Source organism: Syngnathus typhle, linkage group LG6 (assembly GCF_033458585.1).
Source record: "Syngnathus typhle isolate RoL2023-S1 ecotype Sweden linkage group LG6, RoL_Styp_1.0, whole genome shotgun sequence".
NCBI classification, from domain to species: domain Eukaryota; kingdom Metazoa; phylum Chordata; class Actinopteri; order Syngnathiformes; family Syngnathidae; genus Syngnathus; species Syngnathus typhle.
In genome coordinates, this window is record NC_083743.1 from 9461310 (window position 1) to 9484980 (window position 23671).

Below are 23671 nucleotides of genomic sequence, written 5' to 3' on the forward strand. Positions count from 1 at the left end.
AAAAATGAAAAAATAATATTCTAAGAGCATGCATTTTGCACAAATGCACATATTTTGTCAATTTTTAAAATTACAATTTTGTCATTTATCTGGTAAGGAAGTGGCTCCATTTTACTACTGATAAAAAATAATCACCCCCGCCAGCATTTTAGTTCCTCATCCCTCATCTGTAGTGTTTTTAGCATATTTCTAATATTATCGCGCAAATAAATACATGTAACCTCCCATAAGCACAAGATACACATTGCTCTCTGCTGGCCAAGCTACACAATTACATGAGATGAGCTAATGAAACAACAGTTGACAGCCTTAGAAGGTCCCTGTTGAGTTCCTCGGTGAGCCATACAGCAGTTTTCAGGACTCATCACGACAGCAAGGAGAGTTGTATGTCAGAGCCAGATGGTGGAGGTCAAAGGTCGAGCTGTGGCAGCCAGAAAACAATCATGAGACATTCACCAGCTGTAGTGCTGCACCTGCACATGGTGTCAGTGTGAGTGTGTTAACAGACCAAGTGGTCCAACTAGGTTCTCTTGATTTCACACATGTAAAAAAAATATTTGTATGGTTTTCCTACTCTTTTTGTCTCGTTGACAACAGCTGAAATGTGCACTTTTGAATTATTTTTTATACACATTCATGTCATTTATTGCTAAATGTAAATTTGTCAATTCATGAAGTGATCCATTTTTTTTGTCTTGTAACGTAAACCTCAGTTTTTGGACATGACGTATATAGTATTTATGTTACTGTATGGCTGAGAACTCAAGTACTGAACATTTCATTACAGTAAGAGCTTTTTTAAAGCTTGAAACAGTGCACTCTCCTGGATACTGATGCAGTGCATCCTATTCATGTCTGTCACTGTCATATAACCTTTTTAAAGTCAAACAAAACTGCCAAAAAGTAAATAAAGAAATAGCAAAAATAAAATGAAAGATAGATGGCGACTCCCAAGTGACCATCCAAAAAGAATAAGCAAAGCCAGACACAGCATAAAAAGAACATTCATTTAGAATCTCAACTTTGACTCTTTTGTGTGGAGTCTTGATGTTCTCCTTGTGATTTTTTTGGATTTCCCTGGGTACTCTAATTTACGCCCACAGTCCCATTGTATGCTAAGTTAATTGGATCCTCTAAATGGCCCATGGACGTGAATGTCTGTGAATGATTGTCTGTCCACACTCTGATGGGTTAAGAGTTCAGTATGTACACTGCTTCTTGGCCAAAGGCAGTTCTGCGGGGATGATATGTGGTTCAAAAATACAGAAAAGATACAGCCAGACATAATCTTTAACAGTTGCTTAAAGCATAAATAAATTGCCCATGTATAATGTGTCACCCTTCTATAAATCAGCCTTTAGGTTCTTTGTTTACATGACATGATTCCTATTAAAGTTTATTGCAACATTATGTCGCTACAGTTGCACAATGAGACAGATTTAGGCATAACTAACTGATGGATCAGTGTGCAGCAAAACATTTTGGATTATTTTACAAGCAAGTCACAAGGTTTGTTCCAAATCGCAGAAGAGCTCCTTGTTCGTATTTATATACCATATTTACTCCTACTACCACTACCACCACTACTCCGATAACGATAATTGAAAGAAAAAACGATTACAGATTAATCTGATGATTAATTCTAAAAATACATACTGTTTTACAATATTTTGCCCTTATGTAGTAAATATATTAAAATTTTAAATACAAACTCCTCCTCCGATCGTCACTGCACCTGCGTCGCACATTTGAGAAGAATTAGCTGAAGGTTCATGCGCATCTGGAGCAACGTGGAGCAGAGATGTTGCTCACACGGCTGCAGTCCGCATTGCAACACGGAGGAGATGATGACAATCTGAGCATCTCTGTTTTTTTTTATTATTATTGATTATGCCGAGGGCAGAGCAATGCCATTATGTACTGCATGTGCACTGGTGTTTTTTATTTTTTTTTACATGATCACAAAGAAGGCGTGTACTTGAAAAATAAATAAATTGGAAGTTAACTTTGCAACCAATAGGATTCTGCCCAGCCTTGATCTTCTCAAATGAAACAACAGGACCAACATTAGGTTAGTAGGCTGAGATCTATGCATGTCATGACATGACTGATCGCGTCTCATTCAGGAGTCCCCTGCTGGACCTCTGCCAGGGGGAACAGCATGGTGAGTCTGCAGCAAATTGCGTGTCACGTGCATGCCTCTCAGTTTGACTTTTTCACCTCATAACTTGTAGCTGAGAGTGAGAGAACTGTGGATGTATTCCAACTAGGGAACCGTGATCCTCTTCACTGTGTGATTATTATTTTTTGCAAATCATGTGAGATTGAAAATCATAAAACCATCATTTTTGAACTTGCAGTGATTTGTGTTTTGATGGTTGGGCAACTTGTATTATATTTTTTGTTCAGGAAATTTGGACAGGGCCTATAGGCTTTCCAGTCATGCTCCCTTAGTTACGCACGTGCAGTTGGCATAAAGTATTCATCAAGTGATGATACAGAGAAGTTGTTTTTAAAACAATTTTTGCCTACAGGCAGCACAATGTCCTGTTTTTGATCCTAAGTCATGTGACACATTTAAAGTCTCCTAGGTTTTCCTGGTAAGAAAGATCATTTAGTGCCCTTGAAGAAGATGGCGGATGCATGAGCAAAGTTGGGTTGGACTTGTAAATAATTGAAACGTAAACTAACAAAAAACTTAATGCGTGACTAAATTTGAAAAACTAATAAAAAACAACAAGTAACTAAGTAAATAATGCATAACTAAATGCGCTATATAAATGAAGTTGTATTGTATTGTATAAAATGCGATATTAGCTGGTTTGTTATTATTTTGTAGCTGGCCTCCAAAATAGGAGTGGGAGTCATACTGAACGGGAACAGGACAGCTTGTCGTTTTTACCTGTACGGGATGGGATATGATTATTATACTCCGGCACTGGAATGGGGATTTTTTTTTTCCGTGGGAGTAGGATGAGGCGAGAGTGAAAATCTTCTCTGATGTCACCCTCTTTTGTACACCATGAAAAACAATACCTGCAGAATCCACTAACGAACGGACAGATAGATCAACCCAGGTTAACTATTAATTTATGTTTTGTCAAAAATGTCGTGTGCTACATATTGCATGTATGTAAATCAATTTAATTCAATTCAGCCTTTGTGACTTACCAGACATTTGAATGTAATAATTGCAATTAATATGATGCGGTTCATACCTATATATAAAATCGAGACCCATGACAGACATGAAGTAAGAACAAAAGCTTTGTTTATATTTCCCTTGCAGTATGTAAGAGTAGCCAGCAGATTGAGCTCTACTGAGTAGGTCCAGTACTTTGAGCAGTGAATTATTTTCAAGGCAATTGATTGTCTCAGTGATTTATTATTTCAGAAGGTACGGTTTATCGACCGCTACTTCCAAGCAATTCGTAATTAACTACTACTAATGACTCTGACTCAATTGACGTATTAAAGGAAATAATTGGCTTACTGACATCAGTGAGAATGACTGGGAATTCAGTGGTTTAACTATGACACAGATGTGGTCATTCAGCTGCACAGAAAAAAAAAACCTGGTTGCAAAATAAAATGTTAAAGGTTCTTTGTCCCAGTTGCCCTGTTTTCAGCCCATTCCAGTTGACCTCTCGGTAAAGTCAACTGGGATAGGCTCAAAGGGTTCCAGGTCATCCGCAATAGATGAGGACAAGAACAATAAAAAAAAACAATGAAATGAAAAGAACAGTCATTATCAAAATAAAATTCCAAGATGTCAATAGGTCAAAATTACAGTGATATTTTAAATGATGAAATATGCACAAATGACGGATTATTCTTGAGAAGACCAATGCGGGCAGTGCAATACGTCATGCTAAATTAAAAGACTTATGAAGAAAGTTAGTAACCCCTTACCAAGCCATTCCATTAGTAAATGTACTTAGCCTCACTGAGCTTCTCAAGAGAAGGAAAATCAGAACCTCTGTAAAATTCTGTCCTTGCTCAACCAAGGACTGACATGGACAACTTGAAGACAACGTGATGCAAATATTGACAAAAAGTAATAAGGCGGATGCCTATGCCCACAGACGGAGAACGCAACATGCCGCACACGCAACCGGCATGATTGCATGAGGACCAAGAGTATGCTGGTGAGGATCAATTATCTCCATGGAGACAAACCCAATCACACTTTTTGTAGAGCACTCTCACCAACCTTTCGTTCAGCATTCCTTCAACATTCCTGGGATCTAAAATTCAACTTTCACATCTACAGGCGCGTGTGACTCCAGACAGCAAACACCAGAAAAGGACAGGCAGCTTCCGGCCAGGATTTCCGCCTCCTCCCGCATATTGCACAGACTTTGTTTGTTCATAAACATTGTGTGCACACTGGTCCAGAATGATGTCTACACTCAGCTGCTAATACAATAAAAAAAAGCAGACATGTCATTGTTGGAAAGGTCATTCCTTATAAATGAGTTTGATTTCTAAATATGACATTTAGGATTTGTTCACCGTGTACACGTGTCCGTTATGGAAAGAACAGACAGACAGGCACAAAGGTGCTCGATGTTTTGCTTGGATACTGTACAATAGAGAAGAATGGAAGAGAGCAGTAGAGGTTTTTGATTTGAGAATTTTGAGAACTTGTAATGTTTTATTTACTGTTCATCTCCTGTGGAACCTTGCTCTGAAAGAGAGTTTTAGGAAACCTTTCTGTGTGTTCATGTTTCTCCGGGGGGGACCCCTACTTAGTGTGTAGAATTGTGCGTGTGGCTTAACAGGTTGGGCTTCTCACGTTCATATAGACGGTCAACACCAAGGTTGAATTATGTGGATCGTCCTGGCAAAAAGTGTCCCTGTTTGTTTTCAATCATCACTTTGTTTTTTGCATTCGATACACCTCTCATCCGTCTCCATGCATGATTTTCGTTCGGTATTCTTTCCCTACAATGCAACAGGCTATTTACTTCTGCGTACTTGAGAGTACCTTCAAACCTATTTGCCAATCCAAATAAATTTGACTTCCCTTACATTTCTTGAGACAATGTTTTACTGAGAGTATAATTGGTTGAGATCAAACATGCACAGCACATGCACACACTGCATAGTCATTGAGCGTGCCAGCAAATATGCAGGTAAGTTTAGGGGATAGTTATCAGTCACTTTTACTGCTTTGACGTCTGCTGTCTATGTTTGTATTTAACTAATCAAACAAGTCGTAAATGAGAAATCCTTTGTTACATGTTTTCTTTTCATTCTTTTTAAAAATCACAATTTTTTTTGCTATCTGACTCCAATAGAGTGTCGTAAGGTTGGAATTGTAAAAGTATTTCCTGTTGGCTCCTGATGGTTTCACAGCTCAGAAACATACAACTAAATGGAAACATTTGGTATTTTGAATATTCCATTCCATTAATATAATTCATCCATTCATTTTCTGAACCACTTTTCCTCATGAGGGTCATAGGTGTGCAAGACTGAGTTATATTTAGAACTTATACATTGTCACCAATGGACGGGCAATGTTGCCATAACAGCAGGGATGGGAACATGAGAGGTGCTGGTTTACAAAACTGCAGTCAGTGTTGCCATCTTAGCAATTTTAGTCATGACTAATGAGATTAATTCTTAGACACAGCCAACAGAATCATGTTCACATTTGTCACAAGGGCCTGTTCATACATTGCAAAAATTGATTTATTTGATTTTCGGAGGTCCTGTTGCCTCTGGGAGTTAAGATCAGCGGATATTGAGAATAATTATCAATTTAATTAACTGACAACTGGAGTTTCTGCTAAATATTTACCTCCGGTCATTTTCCATTTGTCCATTTTCTGAGTCATAGACTATCCCAGACTGACTTTGGAAAAACAGTCAACTCACATGTTCACCTCTGAGCGAGTTAAAATATTAATATTAAATGATGATGAAATGACATGCACGTATTGGGAAACCAGAGTAAACACGAGTCAGAAAAGTCCGAGGTGAGAGCTGTGAGGACGATACACAAAGCAATGTGCCACCCAGATATTTTCCAGAATGTTTTAAGTGAAGCCATTATGGGTTTGAAGAAAGCAACCCTCTGTGCAATGCACAATAACACCGATACACTACAAAGGGTTACCAGCTTCAAATGAAATTCACACAAAGCAGGTTGTGTCTAATGATTGACCTTCTCCACACAAAGCAATTTGTTTAAGTGGAAAAAAACCGTTGTATTTCTGATGTCTTCAATCTTGTGTTGACATTCCTTCTGACAGCTATGAATGGATATGTGTATTCTTTTTTCTTCTCTTAGATTGCTAACAAAAGAACACCAAACACTTCAGTTTCTCTGGAAGGTCAAGCAAATCATGTGTTTGAGATCTCTATCTACGTTCCTTCCAACCCATGATGGAAACTGTTGCCTTAATTTTGGTCTTACTTTTTCTCTTGGAGTTTATTAGTACTTTGTCCATGGCCCAAAAGTATCTGTCAGGGGGTCCAGTCTGGTTTGTGAAGGTTACGTTGCCAGTCAGACATGGTTTAGTTCACCTCTACATACACTTATTTTGAAATTCAGTTTTTGAATGTGTTAAAGTAAATTATTCTATTAAAATGGGGTTGGTTAGACGTGCCATTTAATTTGAAGCATGCTAATAGTTGGAATTTGGTTGCCAATGCACAAAACCACAAAACGCTGTGATTGCACATCTGTCACGGAAGCACCAGAAACATTTTACCCTGTTCCGGTTTGATGAACTACCACAGCTGCCTGTATAGTCTCGGGTACACAGCCGTGAGAGAGTGAGTCCTTTTTCCCAGTGATGGGTAACTCACTTGTGATTATGTGTATTGCGCCGTGATAGAATTAGCTTCTCTGGACACCAAAGGTTATGAATAAATGAATAGGAGTAATACACTCATTAAAGAACAAAACCCCAGAATTGAAATTACAGAGATTCATTGGCTCCAATCGTGGCATTTACTTCTATTTGGGTAAAACAGAGATAAACCTACCGATAACATCATCATGCAGTCCTACTATGAGATTTCTTCATTACTTGTAGACCTGAAGCAGATAGCCTGCACATTTTCCGTGTCTGTCTATCTTTGACACTAATGCCGGAGACTTGTTAAAAAAAAAAAAAAAAAAAATATGACAAAATGTTAGATGTTTTTTTTACCTTATCTTTTTATCAATTCTGATTCCCCAAATCAATTTAGTTTGATTCACAATGACCTAATTCGATTTAATTCACTTTAATTGATTTTTGATTTAGATAAGGGTTTCACATAGTCGCGAGTGCAGATCTCCAGACAGACATCGCACCATTGGTGTCCATTGCATTCCGTACTGATTTGGTTACTGTGATCAAATCCACCCATTTCTAGCCATCTCAGGGAGTGGTCATTTCTGTCAACTGAAAATAACGTCACAGAACCTCAAGTCTCAGGTCATTACCAATCACCAACTCAGCTTCAGAAAACAGATGAGCCGCGATTGGTCATCATTACTTGAGAAACTGTGACTGTCATTTTCAGTCAACGGGAAGTGGCAAAATGGCTGCCCCATGAGGTGGATTTTGCCACTAAATTCATATTCCACAAATACACAATTTACTAGAATATTGTGTTTGGACTGGTGGGGAAGCATGAAACATATTACAACTATAATAAAAATATTGGTGCTGACTCCCCCTTTTAAATATGTCATCAATACAAATAACCTGTGGCAACGTATCAAGGGGTCTAACAATACCGCATCCATGTGAGAATGGCAGAAATAACATACAGATATTAAAGGGGAAGCCTTGACCCCCCCTGGCCACCGCGTAGTTCCGCCCCTGTTTTTTCCCCCCAGTTTCAAATTAGCGTCACACATTGGAGCCAGAGAGGTCAGATTTTTTTATTTTATTTTTATTTCAGTGCTACTCATATTACTGAGTGTTTGTTTGAAAATACTTTTTCTTAAAGTCACAATAATACATGTACTATAAAGACACAAATCAAATCAAATAATATAAACAACAAATCAAGCTCATATTACTGACAGTCAGAAAAAAAAGTGTTTGCAAATACTTTTCCTTAAAGTCACAAGAATACATGTACAATATATACATAAATAAAATCAAATAATATAAACAACAAATCAAGCAGGAGGTATCCTAATTGTGCTGATCTCAGATGGGAGTGTCAAAACCCACCTCAGTGAGCCAAAGTCCCGCCTCACAAGTAAGTCTCCTCCGGCCGGGACTTGAGACTATAAAATGAAGGAAACAGTCAGTACTGAGTTCGAGTTTGATTTCGAACTAATCTGACATTTTAAAGCAGGTGAAATGCTCTGATCGCTGCACACCCAGTGAGACGTCGCTGTCGCCTGTCAGTTTCCTCTCAATTCCAAGCACCAAGCTTTCACCCGGGCTGCACGGAGCTCACCATGGCTGGAGACGGCTCCGACCAGCGGGCGCTGCAGTATGAACAAACTCTGGTGAGTTGGAGTGCAATGCTTTCCACCGATCTCCTGCTCGCCGGTAGCACACACGAATGTCACTTTCTGCACAATTGTTGATTAAGCCGATCTTCACCGGACGCACTGCCGATTCTAGCTGATCACGTCACATATATATGAAGGCGGTTTCAATACGCATGTGAAGTAGCGACGTCAAAATATAACTTTTTTCTATGCAGTTTGTTACTTGCATGTCGCAGCGGCTGAAAATGAATGGACGTATTGAAGCTAAAAAAGTTGCAATGCTTTCTCATGGTCTATTCGTACGCTTACGTTTGGCATGTGACGTTTTGGTAGAGTCAAATAATAAACAGAAACCCGAAAAGCATTGCAGTGCAGGTAGCGAGCTAAATGCATAACATCTGGATTTGACTCCTTAACATATTGATAAATGTCTCATCATATTGGAAAGGGATAACATCCAAGGCCAAATTTGCACTCTAAATGTCTAGAAAAAAATCTTTCCTTACCACAAGCCTTATTGATATGTTTGGTGGGTACAAAAGTTAATCTAGTGCTTCAGAACCTGTTAAAGCACAGGTGTCAAACTCAAGGCCCGGGGGCCAGATACGGCCCGCCACATTATTTTATGTGGCCCGCTAAGACAAATTGTGCATCAAATTTGTGTCATTACTAGAATTACAAATTGTCTTCACTTTTAATAATAACTTTTTTTTTAAATATATTTGATCAGTTTTTACTCGTCTGATTTGAAAATGAGTTATTTTTCGGTTTGTTTTGTAGCTTTTACTGTATATAATATGAGGTGCTCAAACGTATATTTGGGTTGACAGTCATAATGGCCCTCCGAAAGAAGCTATGACTACAATGCGGCCTGAGAAAAAAAAGAGTTTGACACCCCCTGTGTTAAAGTATAACACATATTTTACATGTGTGTGTATTTTGTTTTCAAAGAAAACATTTATTCGAATTAATTAATTCCAGGTTAAAATTCTCTTATCTCAAACATTTCTACTGTGGTCTGCAGTGTTGTATATATTTTGGGGTAGCAGTATTTTTGCATTAGTAATCTTTTTTAAGTGTTGCCAATATTTACTGAAATTTGAAATAAAAATATTTATCCGTTAATCATCTTTTTATAGTTGACCTGCAACATTTGTGGTCTCACTTTGGATCTAAAAATTGGTCCCCCAGAATGCTAGAGAATGGAGTTTGAGTCAAACCCATTGTGTGCACTTGCACTTAAAGGTCCCAGAGAGTTTTTACTGACAAAACCTCTGACAGGCTTGAAAAATCTTCTATTTCAGTAGACTTGTTTTATGGGCCAATAGTGGCCATTGAGCAATTGAAAGCCAAGCCTTTATAAAGACACTACTGTAACACATTTATTGCCTCAGTTTTCTTTTCTTAAACAACTTCCCCTGCAGAAAGCCCTTTAAACATGCACGCACACCCACACCCACACCCGCACACCCCCACACACACAGTGTGTCATTTAATCTGTATTTGTGTGTTTGAGAGATTACACAATGTGCTACCTGCTGATTCAGCAGTGGACACTCCGTCACCCTGCAGGGTCTCATGCTCTGACCAGAGAAACGTGCACAAGCAGCTTTTGCTAAAGAAAAGTCCCCCTGCACCTCCTCTTTGTTTAATGTCCATCACCCTGCTGATAATTTGAGGATAAGCAAAGCATCAAAACATCAAAACAAATACATAACTCCATTGCCAGAATAAACTCTAATAGTGTAAATGGGCTCTCTCTAGGCCTGTCATCAGCTCCCTGTTGGTTGTAGTAACATTGTTTCTTTGTATGAAACTGGCAATTGTGCTGGTTTCTTGTGGGCAGCTGAGTCAAAGAATTCACTGTAATTGGACTGTAAGAAGTACTTTATGGCTGCCTACTGAGATGTCTGTATTGAAAATGTATTGAAGGCTGAAGCAGTCGGTGCTCAAATGTGGGTGGTCTTAGTGTTGTAGCAATTCATTTTTTGAATAACTAGAGGTTGGGGTAGAAGCCTTTAATTACCAATTAAGTTGAATTCTCCATTTGCTACGTTTACGTGGACAACATCTCTTCAATCCAATCTGATTTTGGATTAAAATTATGATCTGATGCACTGTTTTCTATGGACACTAAAACTATTGATACGGCCCGTGCGTTCATTCACTTTCGATCAGAGCAAATCATTTTGACATGCGATGATTGACCGAATACACTGGAAATAGTCGCAGAAGAAGTAGCCGTGGCGAATTCTATCAACAAAACACCACTCTGTCCATTTCTACTTCAAACATTAGCATTATTTTTCTGTGAACACTTCCTAACGAAACGGCACCTTTGCATTTGCGCTTGTTGACGTATATAGTAAACGTAGCTACTGAACAAAGCAATTATGGACTATTCTATATTTTGTGGATCATTGACTGGTCAAGTGTGCTCCAGTGTACAAAGTCAAGTCCAGAAAGGAATAGCTGAAAGAATACGGTGTTAAAGATGATCTTAGTCCTAGCAAACACAGTTTGGATGAACTTGACCCAAAAGTGAAGCTGAGTGTCTTTCAGTTCCAGTGACTTTTAACCACATAAATCTTCTTTGGGCTGAATGGGAAAAAAAAAAATCTCTTTGGAAAACAAGTTGATAAATGAGCATGCACACTGCGGTTGCAGCTTGCCCCATTTTTATAATTAGATGTGTGGTGTCATAAATTGGCAAATCCTTGGTTTATGTCAACCCTTAATCCAGCATCTGTACCCTAAATATGTGACAGCAGGAAAAAGCCCTGATAATGTTGTCATATGTAGATTAAGGTTTACCTTGACACGTGACATTCACCCTAGGAGCTTGGCATGAGTTAAAAGGTTCTGGACTTTAAGCACTTTGAAATTATACAATAGCTGAGAATTGCATTGCCTTGTCAATCATTGATGCAGTGTGGCAACAATGTGTAACCTACTGTTGTTTAAAAATAATAAAATAGCAGGAGGTGGTGGTAATACCTTTAAATGACATGCTTGTAAACATTTGCATGCAACAAAGATGGCATAGTGGTCACTTCTGAGATTTTATTTTCATACTCGAGACAATTGGAGCAGTGTTAGGTTTTGTGCTGGAAGTTTATGAATTCAGCAATATTAATAGGAATAACAAAAGTGAAGGAGTAGGAATAAAACTGTCTTTAAACTCCGGGCTACATGAATTGACTTGAGTCTTCTTAGCTCAGTACCCCATTGGGTTTATATTCCATGAGCATTTCTTTAATGCATTCAGGACCAAAGATGATTTATAGACCAATGGTGTAATTCTATCCTACACCTGACTGGGAGCCAGAGTAAAACCTTTAAGGCTGGAGTAATACATTCTGATCTCTTTGTTCTGGTCAGAACCAGAGCTGCAGAATTCTCAATGAACTGTAGCTGTTTTGATGCTCTTCTGAGGGGGTCCAGTCAGAAGACTGTTACAAGAACAAGTCTACTGAAGATAAAAGCATGGATAAAGTATTCTTTATGCTGTGACATACTACTATTTTAACTTTTTTTTTTAAAAATCCTATTTCATACCTATTTCCTTACAAAAGTTACTAGCTCTGAAACAATACAACAGTCCAATAAAAATATACGGCAAAGAGCAATGGAAAATTAATAATTAATAAGCATTGTACGTGCGTGCTTAGCCATTTGTCTTGAAAAGGTTTCAATGGCATTGCGGAAATTTGATGTTCTCTGAAAGTCTGCCATTCATTATTGACTTTCTTTTCTTTATTGAGTTATTGATATTTATTTATCCACGGAAGAATGTCAGGTCGACAAGTACTTGACCCATTCTTTTGATGCCAGTAAAAAAAAGGCTGTTTACGCAATATTTGTTCAAGGGCTAAACTGAGAACATGCTGCTGGCTCTAAGCATAGATAAGCAGCAGAAGCTTGTAACATTTTCTCCAGGTAAAAAGGATGGTCTTGGCTGTTTTTGTTTGCCAAAATGATCAATTCAGCTCAATGTTTGCCCTGAGCAATTGTCGCGTGAATAAACGACGGTTTCAATTGTAGATGTTAACAAACGAACGAAAAAAGAAAACATTTGCTTGAAGGTACAAACGTTTAGCACAAGGGTGAGCAATTAATTGAGCCTACCGACAGAAAAAAAAAATGTCCTGCATGTGTAGATGTTATGTATTGGTATAAATTAGGAAATAGACATTTTAAATAAAATTAACTACCCACTCATCGTTCACAAATGGTGCATGTCGTTTGCTCGCAGGCGTAAACAGCCCATCCCCAATTTGCAGGCTTGCTCCGTCCTTTACCCAAGATTTACAAATAAGTGACAGTATGCGGCACTTCAGTTCCACAGGATCCCGATAGTGAATGTGATCATTTGAATCAGGTGTCTTGGAGGAGGGCATTATCTAAAACATGCAGGACCAGAATTTGAGACCTCTAGTTTAAATGAACACATTTGCGAAATTCACTGAAACTGATTTACTGGGTTCTCAATTTCTGGAGCTCTGTGTTAACTGGTGTCGTTTGGACGTTATCAACTGCATCTGTCAAAAACACTGAAAGCTCTCAAAGAGGGTAACCTTGAAGAGGTGGCATGCCCTTCAAAGTACAGTTTATAATCTATTGTTTGTATTGAATTGGGAACTGTGTTTGTTGATAACACATTTTTGATCATATGATCTCGTTTACATATCAACTGCACATCATTTAAAACATCCAGACAGGAATGTATGGTAATTTATATACATTTACTAATTTAAAAAAAAGTCTTCACTTTGCATCAATAATTTCTCAGCTTTTACTGATTCTAATTCACTTCTGACTTTTAAACTTGCCAGGTTCAAACCAATTAGTTATTAATACAACATTCTTGGAAGTATTAGTAGTTTTCTTTGTAACTATATTTAAAGTTGCAGTGGACGTCATAGTATTTATTGCACTGTACAAAGAGTTTCCATTTCCAATTTTAGGGCAAACAAACAAAAATGGAATACCAAATGATGTAAACTACAAAAAAGTATTTTTTGACCCAGAAGGATTTCATCACCATACACTCATGCAGATATTTGTCACAACAAAAGGGGATGTGGTGTTCAACACAATCTTGTGATGGCATTGCGGAATCATTTCTTTTTTTTTTTCTTCCAAATAATAATTATTTATTTTCTTAAGCGCTTCCTTAATCTTTCTGTAACTCATCAAAAAAACATTGAATATTTTAACAGGTGTGTAGACTTTTTACGTCCACTTTTTATATCATCTGTCCATTTATCCACCTACACAGTATTTTATTGCATGACTGAAGTGATCTTGTTTCTATATTTAACTTACCAAAAGTTTCATTTATCAGCTTGTTTTGCGTAGAATAATATTGATGTTTTAAAACATGATAGCATTTGGAATATTAAATGTGCATAAAATGTCAAAGGGAAAATGTTTTATTTTAACTTGACTTTTTTTTTTTAATGGATGCCATAACGAAGTTAAAATTTTTAACCTAAATAAGTCTCGGAAAAAAGATTTATATGACAGTCTGTTCCCTTTTCTTCCAACAAGGACACACTTTGTTTGAAAGTCTCCCCATTGGGTCTCAGTTTAGTGTGCGTGTGACTAGACTGTTAACTTTTTTGTTATGGATAGATCCGCTCTTCTCTTCTCTTCTTTCTTTTTTAAATGTTCTATTGATTTGCTTTCGTGTAGTCACAATTGAATGTTCATTTAATCTTTTTTCTTTGTGTACACTATATATATACCGCACTGACATCTGTATATGAGTAAAGCAATATTGTATTCTCTGTTTTATAGAGTTAGTCTTATATTACAACTTATTTAACTTGATTTAACTTATTTTAAAAGATATTTAACTTGATTTTCTCTGAACGTTCAACAGTTAACCTCTCTGTAAATATGTTATATAATTTATTTCAGCATGCAAGAGTTTGCTTTGCATGCACTGCTGAGATCCCTTTGAGCAAAAGTGCTAAATGGTTGGTTGTATAGCCCAAAAACAACCCTGTCCTACTTAAGATCTGCAACAAGCCATTTGTCATGCAAGCTCAAACTGTTTGCTTAGACCTCTCTCAATGTGCTTTTAGATGTTCAATGATTTCCCAGTTGGCACAGTTGGTGTGTGTGTGTGTATAATATGTGTGGACATAATCAAAACTACAATAAAAACATTTCCTACAATGGATATAAAAAGTCTACACACCCATAATAAAATGCCAGGATTTTGTGATGTAGGAAATCGACAAATAATTCCAAAATCTTTTCTACCACTGTGGCGTAGGATATTTACATAGCAATAGAATAAAAAATCTGGAAGGGAGTAAAAATTAAAACATTTCAGGACAGTATATTGCATTTATGCCCTCAAAATCCAATATTCGTTTGCGTTTTTTTCCCCTTTGCTGTGGCAATCATTTGATTAGCGTGCTGTGACAAATTGCCAAGTGTATTATTATTATATATTTTTTACAGTGCTTCACTTCAGTCACGTTCAGCTGTGTTGCACGTTGGGCATCAGGCCCTAGGCAAGAAGAAACAAACCACTCTAGTTTTCAAAATAAACTTGTAAAACCTGATCTGATACACTAAATAACATATTCGCAAAGTGTTTCTGTTGTTCAAAAAGGATCCACTGTGTCCATCTTAATCTTTGTGTTTCACTATCACTAGGAGTTTAATATATAAAGTTGGGGAATATAGGTACATTTATTTTGTTAAAATATCAAGAATAGCTAACATTGCAATAATAATGTAAACCCTTACTCCAAGATTTGTCTTAAATTTGATAAAGCTTGTTAAGGCTGAATTTGTGACAAAGTGACTGTGAACTTTGAACTTCCCTCTATTCAAGATGACATGTCTGTTCTTGGTGTTGGATTTAATCAAATAAAGTTCACCCCAAAATGCGACTTTTATATGTCTTTTCCTTCTTTATTATGCATTTTATGGCTGGTGCGACTTGTGCTCCGGAGCAATTTATAATCTAGAAAATACGGTAACTGCATATTTGATTTGACACTTTTAGTGTATTTGACTTACTGTAGCTTTGAAACAATCACCAAAGTGTCAATTTGATTGACTGTAGTCAGATTGTTTGAACTGGGTATAACGTGATAAGATAAAGGTGAAACAATGGTATGCTCTTTTTTTTTTTTGAGATCCGTCGTCTCACCTATCATAGCCCATTTAAGTAAACATAGAACCAATCCGTCCTGACATGCACTATATAATTTCTTTTTTAAATTAAATCGCAACCTGTGTCAATGTATCAAATGCCAGGGATTCCCATCCCTGATTTAAACTCACACATAAAGTACATCTGAGATTGTTGTATACATTTACAATGTAGACTGTGTATTTGATTTAAAAAGAAAATAACAATTAGTAAATGACCTTGTGTGACTTGTTAGCTATCTTTAAACTCCGACTTTTTCCACAAATTGACCACGTGCTGGAAAATGATTCGACTTGTGACTAAAAAACAAATCCCATAAATCATATCGTAATCTCAACCCACAAAGATGACAGTCACCAAGGAAGCGTTTCTCTTTTTATCACCACATATTAGTCACGCCCGTGCTGTGGCTTTCCCCACTAATGTTGTTCAGAGTCATATGATCTAGCGTAGCTATCAATTCATAAATCTTGCAGGCCGTACTAGTATTTAACATTACAAATAGGTACATACAAAAATCTTGTTTGTTGCTTTAAAATATGCCCACATTTTGGAGTACAATTTCGACTATATTTATTATTATGGTTATTTGTGTTTCTTGAATAGATGGTTGAATCTTTTTTAAAATAGGTGGTGGTGTTGACACTGTTAACAATTCTCATTACTCCCACAAATGTCACGAGTGTATGAAATGTAAGTAAATTCTCTGTCTTCTATTTGATGAATACATACATGTATCCTTAGCCTAATGTTTATTTTAATGTTCATCATGTGGTGATGCTAGGAGTGGTTAGGTAGCAAAAAAGTGGTTGCAATCTCTCAATTTTTTTGAAAAATGTCAATTATGGAACAGAATTTGTCAAGTAACCTGAAGTAGATATACATGATTTCCTTTAGGGGCCACAGAAAAGATAGGGTGGGCTGGATCGGGACCCCGGGCCTTGAGTTTGACACCACCCATTAAAGTGCAAATTGTGGTCTTCTCAGTGTCAACCTTGTCAGCGATGCAAGATGTTTGTACTTTTTGCTAGCATATTTAATTTATATGTGTAAATCTCAACAAGCTAATCTGAAGGCACATGATTAAGATGAAAAAGCTTTGTAGCGTTTGAGAGTGCAATCATGCATGCATGTGTGTGAGACTGGGGAAGTAAATCTGTTATTGCTATTATGGATCGGCATTTGATAGAATTTACTTTTAGGGACCAACTTCAGATAAATAAATAGAGAAATACAAACAAACACGGCCTTCCTTGGTTCTAACCAGTGTCTCTCCTCTGAATCCTCTTTGTATGTCTCAGAGTGCGTGAGAATTTCTGAGCCTTCATTTGGAGTGTCTTCTATTGTTTATCCTCCCACCTGGTTGGGTATTTGACTTTCTCATAGTCTCTGTTTTTTTCCCCCCTTTCTCACATGATCTTCTAATCATGTTGTGACTATCAGATTTCACCCCCCTCGCTTCTTCATTATTCCACCAGCAACTCAAGAGTCTTCATTTGTTTTTTGGTTGCTTTCTGTCCTTAGATTTGTGTCAACAAGTTGTTCTTCATCACCTTCTTAGGCCTGATATTTTCACAGCTGTGTTTTTGAAGTCGGACGTGAGTGATGAGTTTTCCAGATAGAGCGTCCCCAGGCCCAGAGTGTGTGCACTGGGGCCAGTGCAGGGCAGTGCCATGGCGGTGCTGTCCCACATCCTGATCAAGCACGTGCAAGAGACACGGAGAGAAACACTGGGAGTCATTGTGTGCAAATGTGTCTCCCTCCCGCCTCTTCTCACTTTGTCTCACGTCTTTTCTCACTGGGACTATTGTCTGTTCATGTTTGTTCTGTTCCTTATGTTTCACTCAATTTTATCAGCAGAAGCAATTCGAGGCAAAGTAATATAGGACAATGATATATTGCAATGATGGACTTATTATTAGCGATGTTCAGTACCACTTTTATTTCCCAGAACAATACCAGTGCAAATACTCAACTCTTGGGTATTCACTGATACTAAGTAACTGATACCATCAGCACTTTCAATATATGAGATTTATTTTAAACCAATTTTAGATCATTTTAAAAACCCTTTGTTCATTTCTGACAAAAAGCAAGAAGTCACTGCAATAGAGAACTGAAATAAAAAATCAAATTCAAACAACTATGATTTCAGATTCATTTGTAAAGAAAATAAATTAAAAACATGAAAAAAAACTGGCAACTTAGTTTTAGTCTTTGTTCAAAATAAATTGGTGCAAAATAATATAAATTCAAATCCTAAATATTAAGCAGGACACTGAAGTTGAGAAATACAGCTCAGCAATACAAATAAAACATTTTAACTGAATGTAATTCTTTTCACGTCAGCCAATAAGGGCTGTCAGAATCGATTTTTCAATCAATTATTTTATCGATTAATCAAATAACCAGATACATTTGTATTTGTTAGTGTATTACAAGTGTTTTCATTTTCCCCAATTAATGTTTATTAACCAATTATCTTTGTTCATTTAGCACAAACAAACACACAAACAAACACTGACCTCATTTTTCTTATGTCATCATCTGACCCCACTCCATTGAAAGGTGGAATTGAAATGTTTTCTTCTTTAAGATGTATATTTGTAGTACACACACACAAATGGTTTATCAGTATCGGCCATTCAAAGCAAGAAATTATCAGTATCGGTTGAAATATTTCATATCATCCATCACTAATTATAATCTGAACAAACAGAAAAATTCTCAATCGCGAAATATAGCCCCGTTGTCCATACTCCCTTTTTAAATGGATACATTTTACATTCAACCAGTGATTCATGCACAGCTGAGACTGTCACTGGTCCTATTATTAGCAAAAGGAAACAGTTATTCCTAGGCTACTAGCATAAGCACTAATAAAAAGTACAGGCGATTTAAATGTAAATTAAGAATTAATTTGACAGAAAATGAACATACTTCATAACAATGGGCATAAATCTATTGTTTACAAGCTGTGTTTGCACTTTAATGCATCCTTTTAACAAATTGGATTCATCGAGGCAGCAGGTCTGAAGGCCTTGTCGTTTCGTCTACCAATCACCGCATTCTTTTTGTTCCCGCTGCCTTTGCTTTCTACAATCCTTTGACATATTTTCTTTTTGTATATTCAGCTCACATGAATTCTGCTGGTAGTAGTGCTATATTTGTCAAACGCCCTCTCACACATTCAGCATTTGTGTACTCTATTGCTCAGGTTCATGCTACTTTGTTTAAGTGCCTCCTGTGGCTTCTTCTGCCTCTTACTTTTCTGTCCTTCATGCATCCTGCTTTTATTTGAAGTCTTGTCCAACCCTGGGTGAGTGGAAGAGAGGCCTAAAAGGTTGGCATGGCAGTTTGGCATAAGCACACAAGACTTCCTCTATTAGGCTCCTAGGGTGCCCGCACAGGGCCATAGAAAAACCTTTTATTTATTGTGCATTTTTTTACCTTTCCCTATTTCAGTCTCAACAATACACTTTTTTTTTTGTTGTTGATACCAGTAACACATCCCAAGTAGTTACTTTTCAGTTATTCAGATTTTTGTGCAGCGACTGTTACTGAGTACTTACGTGGTAAAAGTATACAGTTACTTTTATATTATCACTAATACGTTCGTATGAGAACTTTCCTCTAAAGGAGTGATCTCCTTTTCAGTGCATTGAGACTCGCGTGTCCATACGCCGCAAGGGAGGAGTACATGAATGATTAGTATTAATAATTAAAGTAAAATAATTGATAGTCTATTGTCAGATAAGAATATTAAGATTTGGTGCACACTATGCTCTCAACAGCTCTACGTAGCTAATGAGAAGCTGTGGAAAACAAAGGTCAATAAGGGTGGATAGCAGCTCTTTGTCATACCAGCAGAAACGTATCCACGGAGTTACAAATTAAATGGTGGACAGTTATTCAAGTGGTATCAAAAGGAGTTTGTTGTAATTATGTGACTTGATCCAGCCCCCTCAGAACACTAAAGTGGTTAAGTGCTATACAAAATGGATTTGATTTGGAAAATTTGGAAGATTAACTAAATCTGAATTGGCCTATTAATAATTCAGGAAGAGAATGTGGAGCAAAACATCACAAATTAGCTCAGCAAACTTGTGTGGGAAGGATGACAAATCATTGAGCAATTAATCACAGGGAGGCTATGCAGGGGGGTCGAGGGAGTACAAGATGAGGAATTAATCATTTGTTTTGAACTGAAACAAGGGCAAACATTGTTGGCCCAATGTACGTACGTCTTTCTTTCTGGTGTAAGTTACTTGGTTTACCACTGACAAATATTGATTTTCTTACAAAGGGTTCCAGTGGGTAAAACAAATTGTCAAGCATTGGTGTGTATGAATCTGAAGTCAGGGATGGGCAACTGGAGACATGGGTCCCACAGCCACTGATTAATTCCCTCCTATGCTTTATATTACATTATGAGTAGCCCTAATATTATTTTGCAGATCTAGAATAATATGCAGGACAAACATAGTAAGTACCGTATTTTCCGCACTATTAGGCGCACTTAAAAACGTACTCAAAAAAACACAGTGCGCCTTATAATGCAGAGCACGTTATATCTGGATCAATTGATGAATATGTTGATCCATACTGGTTGTACACAGTGCTCTGCCAAAAATTTTCAGTACGTGCGCCCTATATATGAAAAAAAAAATTCAGTGAGGGTGCGCCTTATAATCCAGTGCGCCTTATGGGGCAAAAAATATGGTACCTCAATAGTATTCCCATTTTCAGTGATTTGATTATTTTTTTATTTAAACATGCACAAAATTAGTTTTTGTGTTGGTTTTTGGTTTGTGTTTTGCACATATGTCCAAATAAAGAAAGTCATACGCCCGAAGTCATTAGGAAGCGCGTGGTCCCCCTTGTAGCACAAATGCAAAAATTATGGCCACAAGCAACATGTATAAACTTTCTATTCCTTTATACTTGTAATGTTTTGAGTAAATTACTATCTTGTCAATATTGTGATTCATGCAGATAACAGTCAGACTTTATTAATTCACTCAAAAAAGGGCCATGGTGTTTTTATCGGGCGTTACAGGAATGATTTTATGCGCCTGTCCTTTCTTAAAGGACACTGGTTAAGGTAATGTCGAGGACATCGTGTTTATCTTGGATCAACAAGCCCAAGAGAGCAGGCTCAGGTGAGGATTTCTGAGTATACACAACAATCTCATTGTTCTGGTTTCCTCTCCTGGTCAGATGTTAGCTTTGAGGGATTTTATGGAGCCTGGGTAGGCTGATAGATGAAGTTTATATTTGTTTAAATCCAATTTCTATGACTTGGAAAATTTAATAAATATTCCCGGAAAATATGGTAGATCTTGCCTTACCAAACTGTGAGATCAGAAACTTCACCATTCTCCTGTTTGTTTATTGAGTCCTTGTTTTTCAACGATGATATAATGAGGGCAATGAATAGCTCCCTTTTGTTTTTGTCTTTTTCAACGGTGATATAATGAGGTCAATGAGCAGCTCCTTTTCATGTTTGTCTTTGTCTGTTTGTCTCCTGAAGTTACACCAATAAACAAAGACACCTAAAATACTTGGTGCGCCAGGGAAATTACAACTGAGTGTTCTGCTTGGATGCCCTGACTGAAACCAAACTGCGTGTTTCATAGGCGCCAACAAGGCTAGACATTTAATGTGTCTGTTTATCAAACCTCAGCAAATCTCATGCTACTCATTCTTTGTGACCTTTTACCTGTCCTTCATTCTGTTGTTGCGACTGGTGCCCCTCTTCCTGGCCAATAGCATTAAGGAAGGAGGGGTGTTCTAGCTGAAGTGGTACTTGGTACTTCCTGTTTCCTGCACTGCTGACTTAATAACTTTTGCACAGTGTTTTTTAAAAAAAAATGTTTAACTTTTATTTATTCATTATTAAAGGCTGTACGTCACAGGTGTCAAACTCAAGGCCCGGGAGCCAGAGACGGCCCGCCACATCATTTTATGTGGCCGGCGAAGATAAATTGTGTGTCAAATTCGTGTCATTACTAGAATTGCAAATTGTCTTCACTTTTAATATCTTTTTTTTTTATATTTGACCAGTTTTTATTCGTCTGATTTGAAAACGAGTTATTTGTCGGTTTGTTTTGTAGCTTTTACTGTATATAATATGAGGTGCTCATACATTTATTTAGGTTATAATAGCCCTCCGAAAAAAGCTAGGTCTACAATGTGGCCCACGAAAAAAATGAGTTTTACACCCCTGCTGTATGTAACTAGGTATCCATGCTAAATTTATTTGTGTGCTTTTACTCATCTTTATACTCATTCCATGCATTTCATTTCACGACCCCCAGATATAAAGAATAGTTTCTCATGGTACACAGGTCTTTCTGGTCATTTTTGGTGGTTGCTCTGTAATCTCACCCAAAGAAACAAAATGGCACACAATCTGTCTTTTGTGTTCCGTTTTATATAAACTACTCACACATTTCTCGTCGTTTGCTAAATTAGGTAAGAGAACAATCCTTTTGGCCATATTGTGGACATATTTTTGGAATAATAATTGTCACGCTGTACAACAACCTGTATTTTCTTCCTTTCATTTGATACATTTCTACTCTGACTTTTTCTAGATGTATGGGCGCTACACCCAGGAGCTGGGGGTGTTCGCCAAAGAAGAAGCAGCTCGACTGAGGGAGAGTGGGCAGAGGCGTTCGGTCAGTGAGCGAAGCCGAAAATTGGACCTGCTGGAATATGACAAAGGACGCTGTGCTAAGTGTCGCAGTAAGTGTCAGGACTCATTGTTAGTACTTAAGAGACCAGCCACACATTTTATTATGTAGGCCTGCTCCTATTTCTAAAATATACGACCAGATTGTTGGTGTTAGCATTTTTCTTTTTTTAACTGCACTTTTTTGTGCTGTAGGATATTCTGAGCTGTATAAAGAAAAAAAGATCAATTCTATATTCTATCAATTTTCTTTCTTTGTGAATCTGCGGAAACTTTGGCCAGTATTTTTTTTGTGTTGCCTCTTAATCTGATCACAAAAAGCAATGATGATCCCTTTGGAACATGTGTCCTAAAATGCACAATGGATGCATTTCCAAGACACAAAAATGCAAACGAGACATATTTCGTGGCCTCTTGGTCTATGTGACAAATTATGTAAGATCATCTTCCTATCCTGCTCCGTATACCTTCATCCTGGTGCAGGAATCTTTTCTCTGGAAATGTAGCACCCTCTACTGATACTCAATTCACATAGCATCATTGACATATGGTATCTCACCTTTATGTAGTCCTGTGTCCCCAATTAAGTCTTATCTCATGCAAAACGTATAGAAGTAAAACTCTTTTCACGATGTGCACACATTGCAAAAATCATTGTGCTTCACATTTTCCTGATTTTGTTGTTAGTCTTATTCCAAAATGCAATATATATTTTTCTTTCCTCCAAAACCTCATGTACTAAAATTTACACAAATAATTTTAATCCAACTAAGTGTGGACTCTGACTGGGCTACTCAAGGACATTCACCAAGTTGTCCAAAAGCCACTACTTTGGTACTATCTTGGCTCTGTGCTTCGGGTCGTTGTCCTGCTGAAAGACGAAACATTGCCTCAGTCGGTCGGCTCTGTGACGTTTCTGTGGAAACTCTGAAACAAATAGACAGCATGATGCTGCCTCTTCTATGTTTCATTATAGGGATGGTACTGGCCGGCTAATTGTCTCTATTCTGGTCTGGTAGTTTGGTGAGGCAAGATGTGTGTTTGACCAACTCCAGGGGGGCTGCCATCTGCCTTTCTACTAAGAAAGGACTTTTTGGTAGCTTGCTGAAAAGGTTGTTGTCCTTCTGGAAGGTTCTCTTTCCTATAAAGGAGCCCTGGAACTCTGACAGTGCCCATTGGGCTTTTCGTCCCCTTCTTGCCTTCTTCTAATGGAGGTGCGACCGTTTTTTGAGAGAGTCAAGCTGGTTCCAAACTTCCATTTACAAATGATGGATCAATCAATCAAGCAAGCAATCAGTTTTATTGTCATTACCTATTACCAGGCAAACAGGACACA

At 37.5% G+C, this 23671-nt stretch overlaps 1 protein-coding gene across 3 annotated transcripts in view; it reads left to right on the forward strand.

Annotated features, from left to right (window-relative positions):
- The first annotated feature begins 8197 nt into the window (after window positions 1-8197).
- The window catches only part of clcn2c (chloride channel 2c), a 77225-nt gene continuing 61751 nt past the window's right edge, over window positions 8198-23671 (forward strand). For 2 of the 3 annotated variants that reach the window (XM_061281192.1, XM_061281193.1), the window contains exons 1-2: window positions 8198-8473; window positions 22238-22388. In XM_061281192.1, coding sequence (XP_061137176.1) covers window positions 8423-8473; window positions 22238-22388 — 202 coding nt within the window. In that variant the 5' untranslated portion in view covers window positions 8198-8422. The remainder of the gene's footprint in view (window positions 8474-22237; window positions 22389-23671) is intronic. The other variant, XM_061281194.1, reaches the window with a different exon arrangement.